Source organism: Abramis brama (genome assembly GCF_963993115.1).
Source record: "Abramis brama genome assembly, chromosome: 3".
Taxonomy (NCBI): domain Eukaryota; kingdom Metazoa; phylum Chordata; class Actinopteri; order Cypriniformes; family Leuciscidae; genus Abramis; species Abramis brama.
This window is the reverse complement of record NC_139965.1, coordinates 61619283-61635568: the sequence shown is the minus strand read 5'-3', so window position 1 is coordinate 61635568 and position 16286 is coordinate 61619283. Positions and strand designations below refer to the sequence as shown.

General features: G+C 38.3%; 1 protein-coding gene across 42 annotated transcripts in view; it reads left to right on the top strand.

Moving 5' to 3' along the window:
- The window catches only part of ank2b (ankyrin 2b, neuronal), a 150553-nt gene that overhangs the window by 48997 nt on the left and 85270 nt on the right, over window positions 1-16286 (top strand). For 37 of the 42 annotated variants that reach the window (XM_084108717.1, XM_084108702.1, XM_084108730.1 and 34 more), the window contains exon 1: window positions 6463-6598. The exons of 2 other annotated variants lie outside the window; for them this stretch is intronic. In XM_084108717.1, the coding sequence (XP_083964843.1) occupies window positions 6470-6598 (129 nt within the window). In that variant the 5' untranslated portion in view covers window positions 6463-6469. Of the gene's footprint in view, window positions 1-6462; window positions 6599-12653; window positions 13004-16286 lie in introns of those variants that run through there. 3 more of the 42 variants (XM_084108695.1, XM_084108694.1, XM_084108728.1) reach the window with 1 other exon arrangement.

Genomic DNA, 16286 nt, shown 5'->3' with positions numbered 1-16286 from the left:
TTTACGCAATATGAGAGACCTCTCGAAAGGGAACGTCTCAGATACTAACTTATTTGCATAACCCGCTGTGCTATTGTGCTTTGATCAGGGGATCGCTTCAGTTGATTAAATCTGAATTCCTTGGCTAAGAATGGATGCTTATAAAGACATAAGCCACGCCCATTCTGGCGGGCTCTGACGTGCCAGGGCACAAAGCGGCCTGATTGGTTTGCGTGTCTGAGCCGCCTCGCCATAGGTTTGTGCAGTTGCCGCAGCACAGCCAATGACCGCGCTAGTCGCTCATCTGTGTCTGCTGTGCAGCTGCACTGCGTTTTAAAAATTTGGCTTCAATATTCTCGAGAAAAGCTAATTTACGCAATACGAGAGACCTCTCGAAAGGGAACCTACAATCTACTGACTATAGTTATTCTACTAACCGAACCCTAAACTACAGTCTACTGATACTCTACTGATACTCTACTAATACTCTACTGATACTCTACTGATACTCTACTGATACTCTACTGATACTCTTATGCAATACTCGTTCCCTCATCTCAGGGAACCGAGGTTACATTAGTAATCGAGACGTTCAGTAGAGCATATTTCCATGTTGTGTACAGTAAGGTTTGTGTGAGGTGCTGTCAGATCAGCCCAGGATATCCATGTGTGTGTGTGTGTGTGTGTGTAAGAAGACAGATGGCATCACTAGTGTAATCTGTGAGTCAACCCTGTGTGTCCCGACTGACACTCAAAAACACACACTCAAATAGCTACAAATACACTTACATTATCTCCACCCCCCCACCCCCCCACACACACACACACAACACTCACACACAGATACGCACACACACACTCAAACACATGCACGCACATGCACGCAGACACACACTGAAACACACTCAAACACAAGTGCACACACACACACAAACACATGCGCACACACACACACACACACATACGCACACCAATCGAACCAATCGAAGACATGTGATCAGGTCATGTGATCCCTGCGAATCAAAATATCTTTGCTTTGCTTTGCTATGCTCGACTTTAGAATAAATAGATGATAAATGTATTTTTAATAAATGGAATGAATGTATACTTAGAATTTAATTGTAATGTTGAATTAATATTCACATAAACACCTAATGATTGTTTAAATCAATGTAATCAAAGTGACATGTTAATGTGCTAAATATGGCTCAAACATTTTATATGATTTTATAAGTGTATAAATCCCCACAGAACATGGAAAATTTTAATATTTTCTATCATGGACATTAGTAAAATCTTAAATAGTCTTTAAGAAATTAGTTTTTCCCTCTTATCTAAAATCTCATCAGCCATATGTTTCTCTGTGAGTTTTGAAGAGTAAAAACCCTCACAATCCTGCAGTGATAATAATATATAAGGAATATTTGTCCTTATATAGTAAGTACAGTATGACTGGGAAGGTAATGGAAAACTCTTTGATAACAATATTATTAGAAATTGTTGTTGAAACACTGCGTTTCTGTTGAGCTAGAGGTTGAAGACGACAGATAACCAGCAGATGGAGCCGTAATAACGTGTTTATAGTCTAAACTCAACTCTAATCCACAGTCAAAGTCTGTTTCTGGGACACAAATCACCAATAATGCTTCAGTAATAGCGGAGCCAGTGTTGTTGTGTTGTGTTGTGTTGTGTTGTTGCTGGGCAAGTAGAAATAATTATTTAGAAATAAATAGTTTCAGCTATTTTGGAATCATCTAATTTGCTATAGTTTAGCTGGTAACACTTTATTTTACAGTGTCATTGTTACATATGTTTTACTGTAGTAATAACTATAAATTATGCATAATTACATGCAATTAACCCTAAACCAAACCCTCACCCTAATCCTAACCCTATAAGTACATGTAGTTAATTATTATTACTCAGTACTTAAATGTATAATTACACTGTAACAATGACACTTTAAAATAAAGTGTAACCGTTTAGTTTTATTAAAGGGGAGATCTGTAACACGGGACACGTTTGCAATACCATTAGACTCACACATCATAACTGAGCTTTATCAAACAAATATAGAGGATTCAGGCGTAGTATATAAGGGGAAACACTAGCTGTAAAAGTTGATATTCATTTACTCGTTGCCATATTATGTAGATAAACTTTAAAAAGATATCACTGAACATTCATTTAACAAGAGCAAATGCTTAATTTTTGCCCAATTTTAGATGTTTATTTAAAACCTTACAAACAAAAAGAAGTGTATTAAAGTGTGCTATAAATAAACTAGCTGTGTACATCAACATTGACTACTAAAGTACACTTAAAAGTCTACTTTTATGAACTAAAAAGTGGGCCAGTTTAGTCCCAAGAAATATTAAAATGGTGCAGATACCGCTAGTACATTGATATTGATACATCAGTGTTGAGTTGTGTTTTAGTGTTAATAAAATGTTAAGAATTGTCTTTTATTGACAACATATTTTAGTTGATTTAGTATAGTTTTGGATGAACTCAGATGTGTTCCCTCACATTACAACGCCACAATTCACTTTTCTTGACTTATTTTCAAATAATATACACTGCATTAATAAAACAAGCCTACATATTTATACCAGACAGTGAAATTAATATGAAAAAAAGATGTACGCTGAACCGATTCACACGAACTAAAAAAATAAATGAATAAAGTGTCCTGCTCTCCCCTGTTATAATAAGTTACAATTATAATTTTTTTAGACAATTACAATAAATTCATGTACAAAATTAGTCTCACATCCCACCTTGATTGTGGGATAGGTTATACGTAGGGACATATTAGTGTTAATCATAAAAAAACGAGAAAAAAACCAACAGACCATAAAAACTGCTTATTATCATCATTAGAGGCTCAAGAACGCAGCGCTGAAACACAATTGTAATTGATTGTCAAAGATCAGCATTCTTCCCTAATATAATAGTGACCAAACCGTAAGGCGCAGCAACGTGAAACTTTGAGGGATTGTAGGACTCGCCCGTCTATAACGGCACCAAAGCTCGTCCCAATCGGCCTGACGGGGGCACTACAGAGTGAAATCACTCATAACTCCTAAAGCATTATTTGCAGACTCTCATATCATTGGAGTCTTTGGCGCAAGACGAACAAAACGCACGTCTCGGATTCGAAGGCCGGATTGCAAATTTGTTTTTTCACCCCTTCGGAACTAAACCAGTGCAGAAAGATTTTCTAGACTGTGGTTGTCAATAATAATCGAAAACAAGTCTAAATTTCCATTCACGTCTGCGTCAGGACGCCAAAACACTTGAAGTGGGCGTGGCCACTGTTCCTAAAACAGCTCTTTCCCTCCTGAGCAGAATGAAATAACGTCACTGAACTCGGTACATCTGTGTTTGAGTCTGTGGTCTAGTGAAAAAACAACGTGATGACTGGCCACTTGGTGGTGCTATCAAATGTAAAAAACCCACAGCTACACCACAATCAGTCCGATTGACTTGAAAACTGGCATGCGGTGTCTTTGTCCAAGGTGTCGGGATTGTCTTTGAGGAAATTCACCTATCCGAAAAGCACGGCCCTAGAAGACTGTGAGAAATTCAAAAGAAGTTGGCCACCAGGGGGCGCCATCTCGTTTTTCAAGCATGTAAATTATTATACATTACATGATTTTTCACATATGCACACTATATTCATACTGTAAGCTAGATCCCCTCATTCTGAGCAACTGAGCAACCACCGCTGTCAATCAAATCGTGAAAAACTTTGGGCAAACTAGCCTTAGCTTTATCGCTCAATCTCAATCAAATCACAGCAGGACAATTCTCTGGACTCTCGAGGTCAATCATTTTTAGGAAAAGCTTGAACTTTGGCATTTGGATACGATAGCTATAACAGAGTCGTTTTGAAAACGGGTGTGGCCAAGTGTATATAAATAATTCCTGAACGAAAACTCAGAACTTTGAAATTTGGTGAAAATATGCGACGCAAACTTTTATGGAGATCGGAGATCGAGCCATAGGTGGCGCTATAACTGTTAAAAAGGTTTTAAAGACATAATATTTGTATGTTAAATCACATGAAATTACAGAAAATAGATGTTTGCAGGTTTGCTGTAAAACATGTAAAATCTTACAATTGCGCTTAAAAGCTTTAAAGCGCTTGAACCCTGATAATTGCTGACAATTATTATTATTATTTAGCCCTGCTCTCAGAAATCAATGGGACATAACTAGGGGTGTAACAAGACCCTCATGTCACGATTCGATACATATCACGATACTGAACTCACGATACAATATTATTATAACCCTAAGGCCGTGTGTCCACCAAAGGGTTTCTAGCCAGCTGAAAGCGCCTAGCTGTGAGCGCTTGAGAGCATTTTGGCAGCGTTGCGGTTTTTTTCAGTTGAGACACGTTGCTCGTTATCATGGGCGTCGGAAGCAAAAAAAAAGTGGGTGGGTCCTCCCCCAGAAAAATGTTACTAATAAAATTTCATGTATTCTGATGCCTTTTAATTAAACAAGTAAACTAAACTCGCCACCACATTGTGCATTAAATGCACAGCTATCCGTGGATTAACCTGCTGATACCATGGTCATTTGCCAGCATTGACAACTTAAAGCGATGTTTGCAATATTTGACTGGAAGGGTACAACGGGCGTTTTTTTCGTCAGTTGCGGCTCGTTGAGAAATATAATGTAGCTATTTTAGCGGAAATGGAGTTTAATTCATTAGGGCATTCCTCAAGTGGAATGGATTTGACTGACGACGTTCTGAAAAGTGAACAGACATATGCGCTGAATGTAAAAGTGAGTGGGTCCAATATCATGGTCTTAAAAAGTGGGTGGGTCTTGCCCCACCCACATACAATGGTTCCGACGCCCATGCTTGTTATGATACGGAATATCCGCAAAAGTGATACTAGTATCTCATTTCACACATATTTTGTTTCTGTGTAGATTCTATATTAAAATGTCGATACAATGTAATGTATTTTCTCTGGCTCTTGTTTTAAATGATTTTGTTCCGTTATTATGCTTGTTGTTGTCGTCTGTTGACGTTGTACAAGCAGAATGTGGCTGTTGGTCGGTGTGGTATTAGTCCCGCCCCTCCTCCATTGTGATTGGATGGTTGGGTAAAAAGTGACAGTGATGAGTGCAGCGTTTTACCCAAAGTTGAACATTCTTCAACTCTTGGCGACCGGTAAAAAACGCCAAGCTCTCAGCGCTTCAGCGTGAAAGAAACGCTCAGCACCTCGCTACGCTCATGGCGTTTTAAAAACGTGGCGCTCCCATTGAAAACAATTGAAAAAACACGCCACACGGCCTAACCCTAACCCAAAAAATGTACTGTTGATTAAAATACTAAATTTGATATTTCATTGTGTGTGTAAATGAATAGTCTTGGACTTGGCCCTGAAACCCAAAGCACAGGACAATAGAGACACCAGAATAACAATATTCATGATTCTGAAAATACTGAATTATTTTTGATGAATATGTTTGCACTCTTTCACTGACTAGATATATTTAAAATAATGTTGATGCACTTTTTACTGGTAACATCAGACATTTGGAATTATTGACCAATAATGAATTTATAATTAATTTATTCATTATATTCAACATTATATATAGTAGTTTAATGTAGTACTGACACTAAAACTCTGAAAACGTAATTTTTTTCTCACACAGTAATTTTTATTTTGGGTGAATACACAATAAATATTGTCACTATCCACGATACGCATTGTTGCATTTTTATATTGTGATATACGTATATTCTTACACCCCTAGACATAACAGATACTTCTTCTATTAGGCAGTAAAAAAAATGAATGCAGTTTTAATGATCCCTCTTATTTTTAAAAGGTTGTTGAGTATAAATAATGAGTTTGTGTGTGTGTGTAACACTGTGAATCAGCCAGTATTCCCACACTCAGTCGGACTGCACCAGTGTAGAAGACCAGACAGAAACGTGTCTTTAATCTTTAATCTCCCCCTCCTGTTTCTCTCGCATGTCTGAGTCCGTTCGCTCGACAGTGAACAGTACAGTAGGAAACCAGTTAAACCACACCCTTCCATCATCTCCTCTCCTCAGAGATTCCGGAATAAGACACAGGATTGGTTAGGAAATCTACCGACTGATTGAGCTAAGCGGCTAACGTTAGCTGGAGGACGCGCGGGGGATGGTCTGTCCTACTTCCCTCTTCTGTTTACCTCTGATTATTTCATCCGAAGCTTATATACTTCCCCCACCCCTTCTCTCTCTCTCTCTCTCTCTCTCTCTCTCTCACACACACACACACACACACTCACACCTTAAATGTAGTTTCCCGGCGAGCGAGCGGGAGAAGGAGGAGGCTGCCTCGTCTCTTCAGTTGAAGCGTTCTCTCTCATCTTCTCTGCGCACTTCCAGAGCTGTGACTGCGAAATCACTGAAAGTCACCGTTTCTTCATCGTTTCTGTCGATCGGGTCTGATATTACGGGACTGTTGCCATGGCGCACGCCGCAGCGAGCATCAAGAAGGCCCGAGGGGAGATGGAGCAGGCTCCCGATCTGAAAGCGTTGGAGAAAGCCCGTGAGAAGCGAAGGCGCTCGAGGGAAAGAGCCGAGCGCAGGCGAAAGGTAAAGCAGGCGTCGGCATTTCACATCTCACCTTAGAGGAACACTGGCCTTCCTCCATCCTCTCATCCAACATCCATCAACCATCCGCCAGCGTCCGCATCTCAGGACCTGAAGAGAAGGACAGAGGGATTCGCTCTTGTGTGTCGATTATGTAGAGCTTTTACAAACGCTTTAAATAGATTCAATGTCGCCTATAGTTGATGCATGGTGTCCTTCCAGGGTGTGATGTTACACCCAAACACAATGTCATTACCGTTCATATTTATTAATACTGTAGTTATATATAAATACCGGGTTGTTTTAACCCAAATTTGGGTCAAATATGGACAAACACAAACATTGGGTTAAAAATTGTAATTCAAAAATGTAACCCAACGGCTGGGTTTGTCCATATTTGACCCAAAGTTGGGTTAAAACAACCCAGTATTTTTTAGAGTGAATCTGCACTGGCGTATTATTGCACAGCATCCAGTAATAATCAATCCCTGTGTGTATGGATTATGCTATCGCATCTTTAAAATGCTCCAGTCATCCACCCAGTGTTGTGTTGTTGTGTAAGGCACCATATGTCTCCATGTCTGTGTCGTAAAGAGAAATTAAGGACACTAGCATTACAGCCTCCACACGGATGCACTCTTGATTATGTGCTTTATACGAACGGTTTAAATAGATTCAATGTCGCCTATAGTTTGTCTTTATACACCTCTGATGCATGGAGTCCTTCCAGGTGTGATGTTCCACCCAAACACAATGTCATTACCTTTCATTTTTATTAATACTGTAGTTATATATATACACACCTTAAAAACTGCTGGGTTGTTTTAACTTTGGGTCAAATATGGACAAACACAAACGTTGGGTTAAAAATGTAATTAAAAAATGTAACCCAACTGATGGGTTAGTCCATATTTGACCCACAACCCAGCAGTTTTTAGGGTGAATCTGCACTGGTGTTCTGTTATCCAGTAATAATCAATCGCTGTGTGTATGGATTATGCTTTCACATCTTTAAAATGCTCCAGTCATCCACCCAGTGTTGTGTTGTTGTGCAAGGCACCATATGTCTCCATGTCTGTGTCGTAAAGAGAAATGTGTGTGTATCATGCAGTGTGAATATGGTAAAGCGCAGGGGTCACAGGCATCTACATGTGTGAGTGTGTTCAGCTCGCTCTATGAATAATCACTGGCCTTTAAAAACACTTTTAACAAAACCTAATGGGAACGCTTATGTCCATAACTGCAGTAGTATATTTTATATAACATGACGGAAGTCCTTGAGATGTGTACTGTACAGGTCTTGATGAAATGCGTATGGCAATAGTAATCGGTCAAACTGCCTCATAAACACTTCAGGCAAGTTGTAAAAAGGATTAGTGGTGTTTTTTCCGAAACTGCAATCAGCATAATCGATAACGCAGTAGCGTTCTACCTCACAGTGCTGAGGAAAGTGACATAAGTTTTGCTTTATGTTCTGCTGATTGATCTGCAAACACAATGCTGAAACAAATAATAACTCTTTATCTTAACAATAATGTCGCATCCATGAAGTCTGAACTTCTCTTGACCAATGAAAATCTGCGGCGTTGAAATGGCATTAAATGGCATTTATTTCATAATATTGGGTTGACTAAAAACATAATAAATGTCAAGGTTTACAGATTTTTAAGAAAATTAACACAAACCAGTAAACTAATCAAATCTATGCATATATTGAGTCGAGATTTGATTCAAAACCGAGAATTGATTTTTAATCGAATCGCGAGGTAAAAGATTGTGTTTGCTGTACTTGAGTTCATGTTTCAAGTATTTCTACTTTATTAGAGTGTTTTTATTTTGGGAAACATTTACTTCACTACATTCTAAAACATGATATTGTACTTTTTACTTCACCACATTTCATAAAAACACATCATTCCTCATTATATCAATTGCGAATCAAGAATCAATAGCGATGTCCGATTCGTGAACGACTGATTCTTTCTAATGAACCCGTTGAAGTGGTTCTTACTGAATGATTCATTCGTGACTCGGACTGATCCAACTGAATCAGCAACTCACTGATTCAATGATCCGGTTAAAACGAGCAGTGAACCGGGATATCGCTGGAGCTTGAATCGGTTACTAACGCAGAATTCGGGACTGAAATGAAAACCATGTTTAGGTTATGACTGTCCATAATTTGTGACGTAAATCTTCTGTACAAGCGTGAGCTGCATGTGGGCATTTATGTGTCACTTCTGTACTTTTACTGGAGTAATATTAGAGTATCTGTACTTTTACTCAAGTACTTGATTTGCTTCGTCCGCCACTGATAAATGATCATGCGACTTTATCCTTTAGCATCTTTATTGAGGCGTTGATGGTAAAACCCATTGATTTCAATAAGGAATATTTTCCATACTGACGCTGAAGGTATGATAATTGTATTCATGATGTATTGGGTATAATTTAATCAGTTGTGAGGACACCAGCTGATCACTTTATGAATTGACAGCCTGTCCAACCAATCTGTGACAAGTGTACTATTAAACATTAATTTCTAAGAGTGAATTATGGAAAAGCGGTTTTAACCGAGAATTTTTTTACTGACAGGTAAGATTTAAATGACTCTTTTAGTATCCGATTTTATAATAATAAATCAGTTTAAATCTAAGCTGTGACTTTGATAATCTGGTTTATTTCTGATATTTTTGTTTTAGATAGTCGAAGCTCTAAATGGCCAGTTATTGATTTAGTTCCCATAACTGGTTAATGATAAATGTAATTTCAGACGCTGCTGATGGTATTCGTCTCAAACTCAAACTGAAATATAATAGTGTGGTTTTGAAATCCACAATTTGAAAGTTTGTGCGGTGGTGCAGGAGGAATGAATTTTTTATTGATTTCAAATTGATATTTCATTGATTGTTATTGATTTGAGCATACTGATTAGCATATTATATATTGTGATTTCTAAGGATGTGTAGATGTTATTTATAATTTATGGGATGATGGTAATGGCATACTTCACTATTCGTCTTCTTTATTTTAGCAAATAATGCAAACTGATTGACCACATAACATTGCAGAGGAGATTAGAATATTCATTTGTCTCTGTCCAGAGGTAATAATGCGCATCTTCAGTTTAGACTTTCTGATGTACTGCAACATCAAGGACGTTCATGCATTGGTTTGGTGTTTTAATATGTGTTGCAGTGCAGATGTCTGAGTTGCTATGGAAACATAATCCCAGACAGTTTATTTGTTTGATTTCTTTGTACTTCTGTACTGTACTGTAGATGTGTTATAGAGAGAATCACTGCCATGTAGGTTTCATTTCTATCAATGATGTTGTTGTGACATTTTAAACAACCATAATGATGTCAGGGCTATTAAATTCATATCTGTATGTCCATTTTATTAGCATAGAGTTTACACAGACACTGTTTATGGTCTGCCAAACAGTTAATTCCCTGATGCATTGTACACTAGCATGATATTAAGATAAAATATCACTTTTATATGGAAAATATTGTTTATTCAACCCCCATCCCTCTTCCCTTGTTCAAGTAGAGATTCCTTGTTAAGGATTCATGCGATTACTTTATAAGCAATTAGACTTTTGACTTCTTTTTTTCCCAATAAAATGTGAAAAATCCCTTAGACTGACAGTGAAAGGGAACAGAACCAGAATATCATAGAGATGTGAGAGTGGACAACCACCCAGAACACCCTAGCAACCATCTAGCAACGCCCTAGGAACCGCCCAGAACCAGCCTAGCAACCATGATAAATAAGAATACCTTAGCAACCCACAACAACTTCTTGCAATCACTCAAAACACCCCAGTACTGTGGCAATGAGTTTTGTACTGGTAAATTCAAGTGTAACTGGTCCTACTCACACCCGCTCCGGGCGGATTGGAAACCAGTGTCACCGGCATGGGAAGTGAGTGTGTTTACAAAGACGCTAAAAACCACAACCTCTAGCGTCCTCTTGAGGCCAGGGGAGTGAGGTTTACCATCACTCTTTACTGTCTGGCCTCAGTTACACTCGCCCCCTAAACCTCACTCCCGTCCGGGTCACGGCACCAAACTTTATTGGTTCTTCTCACACCCGCTCCAAGTGGATTGGAAACCAGTGTCACCAGCATGGGAAGTGAGCGTGTTTACAAAGACACTAAAAACCACAACCTCTAGCGTCAGTCGCTAGTGCGCCTCTTGAGGCCTAAACCTCACTCCCATCCGGGTCACGGCACCAACGCGATTGGTTCTACTCGCATTCGAACCAGCGTCACCAGCTGAAGAGTTCTGGTGTGTCGGTTGTGTGCATAAAGCGGTCTTGTTCCCCCACAACAGGAGTGAGCAGCTCTTTTTCAAATGACCCCCCCCCAACACACACACACACACCCACTCCCTCGGCCATATGGTTTACTACAGATTAATGGAGTTTGTTATCTGTCTACCAAAAGATTATGTCCTCTAGTTTGGATGTAGCAAGGGGAACATTGAAATAAAATCCTCTCAGTACAGGAACAAGATGTTTGCTTATAGTGGAGAGGCGTAGAGCATGATAAAGGGAGGCGCTGTGTGTAATTTGTGGCTTTGGTGTAATTTTTATCAAAGTTTTATGATGCTTAGTGCAAAACTACTTAATCAAATTTTGAGATATAAGTTTTCTTAATAGACATTTAAACTGTCAAACAATGAGAAAGTAAAGACAGTAGAGGGTAAAGAGATTCTTGTAAAGATTATGAAGTTGTATATTATATGGAATAACATTAACAAAAAAGCCCTGCGATGGACTCCTCCCGCGACCCTAGAGGATGTGCAGAAATAACAAAACATGCATTATAAAGTATTCCACACGACTCGTGCTGCATGTAATTCATACAGTAGCTTTATGTAAGGAACAGAAGGAGACTAAAGGTATTGTATTTTGACATCACGATTGTGGTACTAAAATAGCAGTAAGTAGATGAGACCTTTGAATGGGCTCTTTGTTAAAGCCATGCTAAAATATTTAATTGAATGAGAAATATTTTAGCCAAAACAGTTATTGTGTCGTGAAGAGAAGGTCTTTTGTTCGAGTTTATTAAATGACAGCTCATGAGAGAACAAGGGCGTTTGCCTCTGTGTTAAACGTCACTCACACACACACACATACACACACACACACACACACACACACACACACACACACACACACACACACGCTACAAGAAACGACAACTCAAAGGACAAGGAAAGGAATGACAAATGTATTGTATTATTGATCATGAAGGTTAAATCAATACATTCATCAATACACACATAATTGCACTGGGAATTCTTGATAACAATTCTTAACATGACACTAACAAGCACGTATCATTACAGCACAATTGTCAGTGTGATGTTACACAACTTTTTTCCACGAAACGTATATAAAAAGTAATTAATAATGAGTAACTTACAGTACACTGCAAAAATAATTAAAAATGCCTTTCTTACTCAGTATTTCTGTCTTGTTTCCAGTCCAAATATCTAACAATTCTTAAATCAAGATGCATTTACTAAAGTAGTAAAATGCCATAAGATATTATGTCTTGTTTTCTTGTTTTAAAACAAGCAAAATGATCTGCCAATGGTGTCAGAAAAAGAATCTTATTTCCGTTTGAATTAAGTGTATTTTTCTCACATCATTGACATTTTTCTTGTTTTAAGCAAAACTCACTTTATTTAGATTTTTTTTTTTTTTCACAGAAAACAAGACATAATATCTAATGGCATTTTACTACTTTAGTAAAAGCATCTTGATTTAAGAATTTGTAGATATTTGGACTGGAAACAAGACAGAAATACTGAGTAAGAAAGGCATTTTTTGCAGTGTAATGTCACCTAATAACCTTGAATGTACTCACCCTCATCTGACGTCACCAATACTCAAATCGCCATGTTTGCTCAATGCTCATTGGTTGGAGCCTCTTCTGTTGGCATGATCATTGGTGGCCATTGGCGCACTGGGTTCTGGGAAGAAGCCCCTGTAATATCCCACCATGTCTCCCTGTTTGGGTCATGCCATCCTCCATGTTCCCACATCCCAATCATTCCTCCACTGACATGCATGCATAGCTGGCCTGACGGGTGTAAAAATAGCCGGGGCTCAAATTATCAGTGAAGGAGAAGCGTTGGCACCACCAAGGAGTTCGCTGCACTGGTTATGGACTGGTTTTCCTGATATCCATTCAGGATAGTGTGGTGCTTCACTGTTGGGCCCAGAAATGGGAACCCAAAGGATTAGTCTTATTTGATCGTTTCAGGATTTCTTTGTATATCTGCCATGGGCAATGCAGCGATGCGTAAGGCACACAGAGTCGAAGATCCTGCACTAGATGATGTTCCTCCAAACTTTCAACCAGGTCAGAGCGAAAGCTTGGACTCGCTGGTAAGATTTCATATTTTTGGATACATACTTAGGTCTCTTGTGTCGTTCAGTGATGGAGATTTTTGCAAAGTGTTTCTGCTGTATTATGAGCAGAGGTGAAGTTTGCTGACTAACATTGATGTACATTATCCATTTCGCTCCAAAGCTGATTGTGACATTTCCCTGAAAGATTAGTCTCAGGTTTAAATCATCTTCAGATCAATAAATTCTAAGGTAAACTATAAATCTTTTTATAAAATGTTTTTTTAAGTGCCTGATACAGTGGATCATGAGATTTTTCACCCCCAAAAAATTTAAATCCTGTCATCATTTAATAACCCTCAAGTTGTTCCAAACATGTATGCATTTCTGTCTTCTGCTGAACACTACGGAAGATATTTTGAAGAATGTCGGTAACCAGACAGTTTATGGATCCCATAGGGAAATAAATACTATGGAAGTCAATGGTGTTTCAGATCTATTTGGTGACAAACATTATTAAAAATAACTTCATATATGTTTCACATATCAAAGAAATTCATACATATTTGGAACAACGTGAGGGTTAGAAAATTATGACAGAATTGTATTTTTTTGGGGAACTATCCCTTTAATATATATATAATATTAAACAAATATATAGTAAATATAATAATATTTAATATATACATGGTTCCTACTTAAGCAGTGAAGAATACTGTGTTGCACTGGATAGGTAAATGTGTGATATGTCATGGCCTCATTATGTTTTATTATGCCATATGCTTTTTGCCATTATGTTGGACATCTTTTCAGGCCTTATTCTTGAAACATGAGCATACAAATATGCGTAGATTACGCCTCATTTATAAAATATGATCAGAATGAATTTTTGTGTAAATCTTGTGTAAAGCTGTTCTGACGTTAATTTTTGGAATCATAAAAGTGTTCATATTTTCAAGGTATTAGCTGGTTCGGAAAAATAAGACACCTGCTCCCGACCATCTGTAAATGCCTATCAGAAAGTTATTTTTGGCAAACTGATGACTGCATTCTGAAATCACTTTGTACCATAATAATATTTCTCAAGTTCATTTGTACATATTGGTAATCTTTAATGTATTGTGGTTAAACTTATTTGGCTTGGGTTTAACTCGAGCTCTGATGTAACTCCAGGATTATAGTGGAAGATAAGTGTGGACACGAGATACTGAAATGATGTTAGTGGAGTTAAACAGATGGAGGGATGCTGAAAGAGCAAGGCGAGCATGAATTAGGGTGACCAGACGTCCCAGAAAACACCAATTCTCTGTGGTTCAGTTCTGTTTAGTTTAGTTTTGTTAAAGCTGCAGTCCGTAGCTTTTTTGGGTTAAAAATTATCCAAAATAAATGTTTGAGCAAGTACATAACCAGCCAGTGTTCAACACTATCTGCTTGCCGTAGCTCGATTCACAACGGTAAGCTTGTAATAATATATTTAATTCCAGTGGTACTGGTGGATTTCCGCGGGAAATTTGAGCATGTCTTTGCGTCATTACGTCACATCTGTACACATAAAGTCACATCTGTCCACATAAAGTCACATCTGTCCACATAAAGTCACATCTGTACACATAAACACATCTGTACACATAAAGAAGAGTCTCGGCTAGTAGGCTATATTGTGTGTGAGGATGTTGGAGATTTAAAGCCTTTTCTCACAGCGCTTGATATAATTAAAATTTGATGGCGGATCCAGAAAGGTTCAAACGACAATCACCAGCTGGAGATTCACCCGAACAAACGCGAAAGACTTCGGACTTGGGAGAAAAAAAGAGACTGCAATCGGGCCATGCGAAAACAAGGACAAATATCGGAAGGGAATTAAATGTAGTCACGCAATGCTGATGTTGTTAAAATGAACAATTTGAGAATAAAGTATAATTTGCACGGTTTGTCGTGATATGATAAGTGATCGTTAGATTTAATCGGCGCGATTTACTGCAATGCTTTTTTTCCCTTAGTTGGTCAGAACAAAAGTGGATGTTACTTGTTCTGACGACATTTTCCGGTGAAAACTCTTATGTTGGTCATACTTCCCAAAAGTAGAATCTGTGATTGCGAATGCCAGGATCCACACCGGCGGCGACTGACAGCTAAAAAAGTATTTGATGCATTGATGTCAGTTTTATAAACTATTTCATAAACTACCAATAAAGTCATCCACACTACAGTAATATCAGCGCAGTCGTTGTGCTTAGCAGATTACATGGATTTTTTGTTCTTTTTTTGTTGCAAGGTTTTAAAAAAGGCTGTTTCCATGGCAACTATAATCCTGGCATGACCTTTATATGAATATGAGTGGGATTAAAACTGAAGCTGTCAAGTTACAGTAGATAAGTATGCTAGGTATACAGCTATTGGCTTACTGACGACACACACGTTTAACAGTCAGCATGTTAAAAGCGAGGGTCAATTCTTAATTTCCATACTGTATGTTTTGTAATGTTATTTAGATATCGCAGAGTATCTTTCATGGAGCTATTTTGTAGGCTGGCCAATTTTAGTTTGTTGTTTAATATGTTGGGACTATTAATATTTTGTGAATACAGACCTTTGCATTTAAGTCATTCCCAGCAGCATTTTCACATTTAAAATGTCTTTCCTGGAGCTCAAACAGTAGAGCGTTGGCGCTTGCAACACCAAGGCCATGGGTTCAATTCCCAGGGAAAGCAAGAACTGATAAGAATGTAATATAAAATTGTCTGCCAAATGCATAAATACAAATGTCACATTGTTCAGATTTCAGTCAGATGAGATGCTGGAAAGACTAAACCTCTGTTGCACTTGTTTGGCTGCATGTTGCACAATATTTTACAAAGCAATTAGTGTCAGTTATGGGGATCGAACAGCTATTGCTGAATCTGCTTCACCTCGTTCTTTGTTTATGAGGTATTAATAGGAGAGGAGAGAGTGAGCCAGACAGAGATAGAATTGAAGATGATGAACTGAGTCGTGCCCGCTGATTTAATCTTGTAGGAGAGCGGTCAGAACAGACGCGACACCCACAGAATTCCAGCAGAAAGATGTGCCATTTCAATGCCTTTACTTTACCCAAAGCTAAGCATTTAGGTTAAAATTGATTTTGTTTAGCCACATATGAGGTCCACACTACTTAGATCTTTCTACAAAGGAATTATAGCAGTACTTGGTTTCATACAGAACCAAAGACAATCCCATTTATATTTATATGCTGATGCTAATGGAAAACTATATCACAGTGCCATTCTACAAGCTGAATGCCAATGCATCAGCCCATGCACAGACTGATAGAAGAAGACACCTG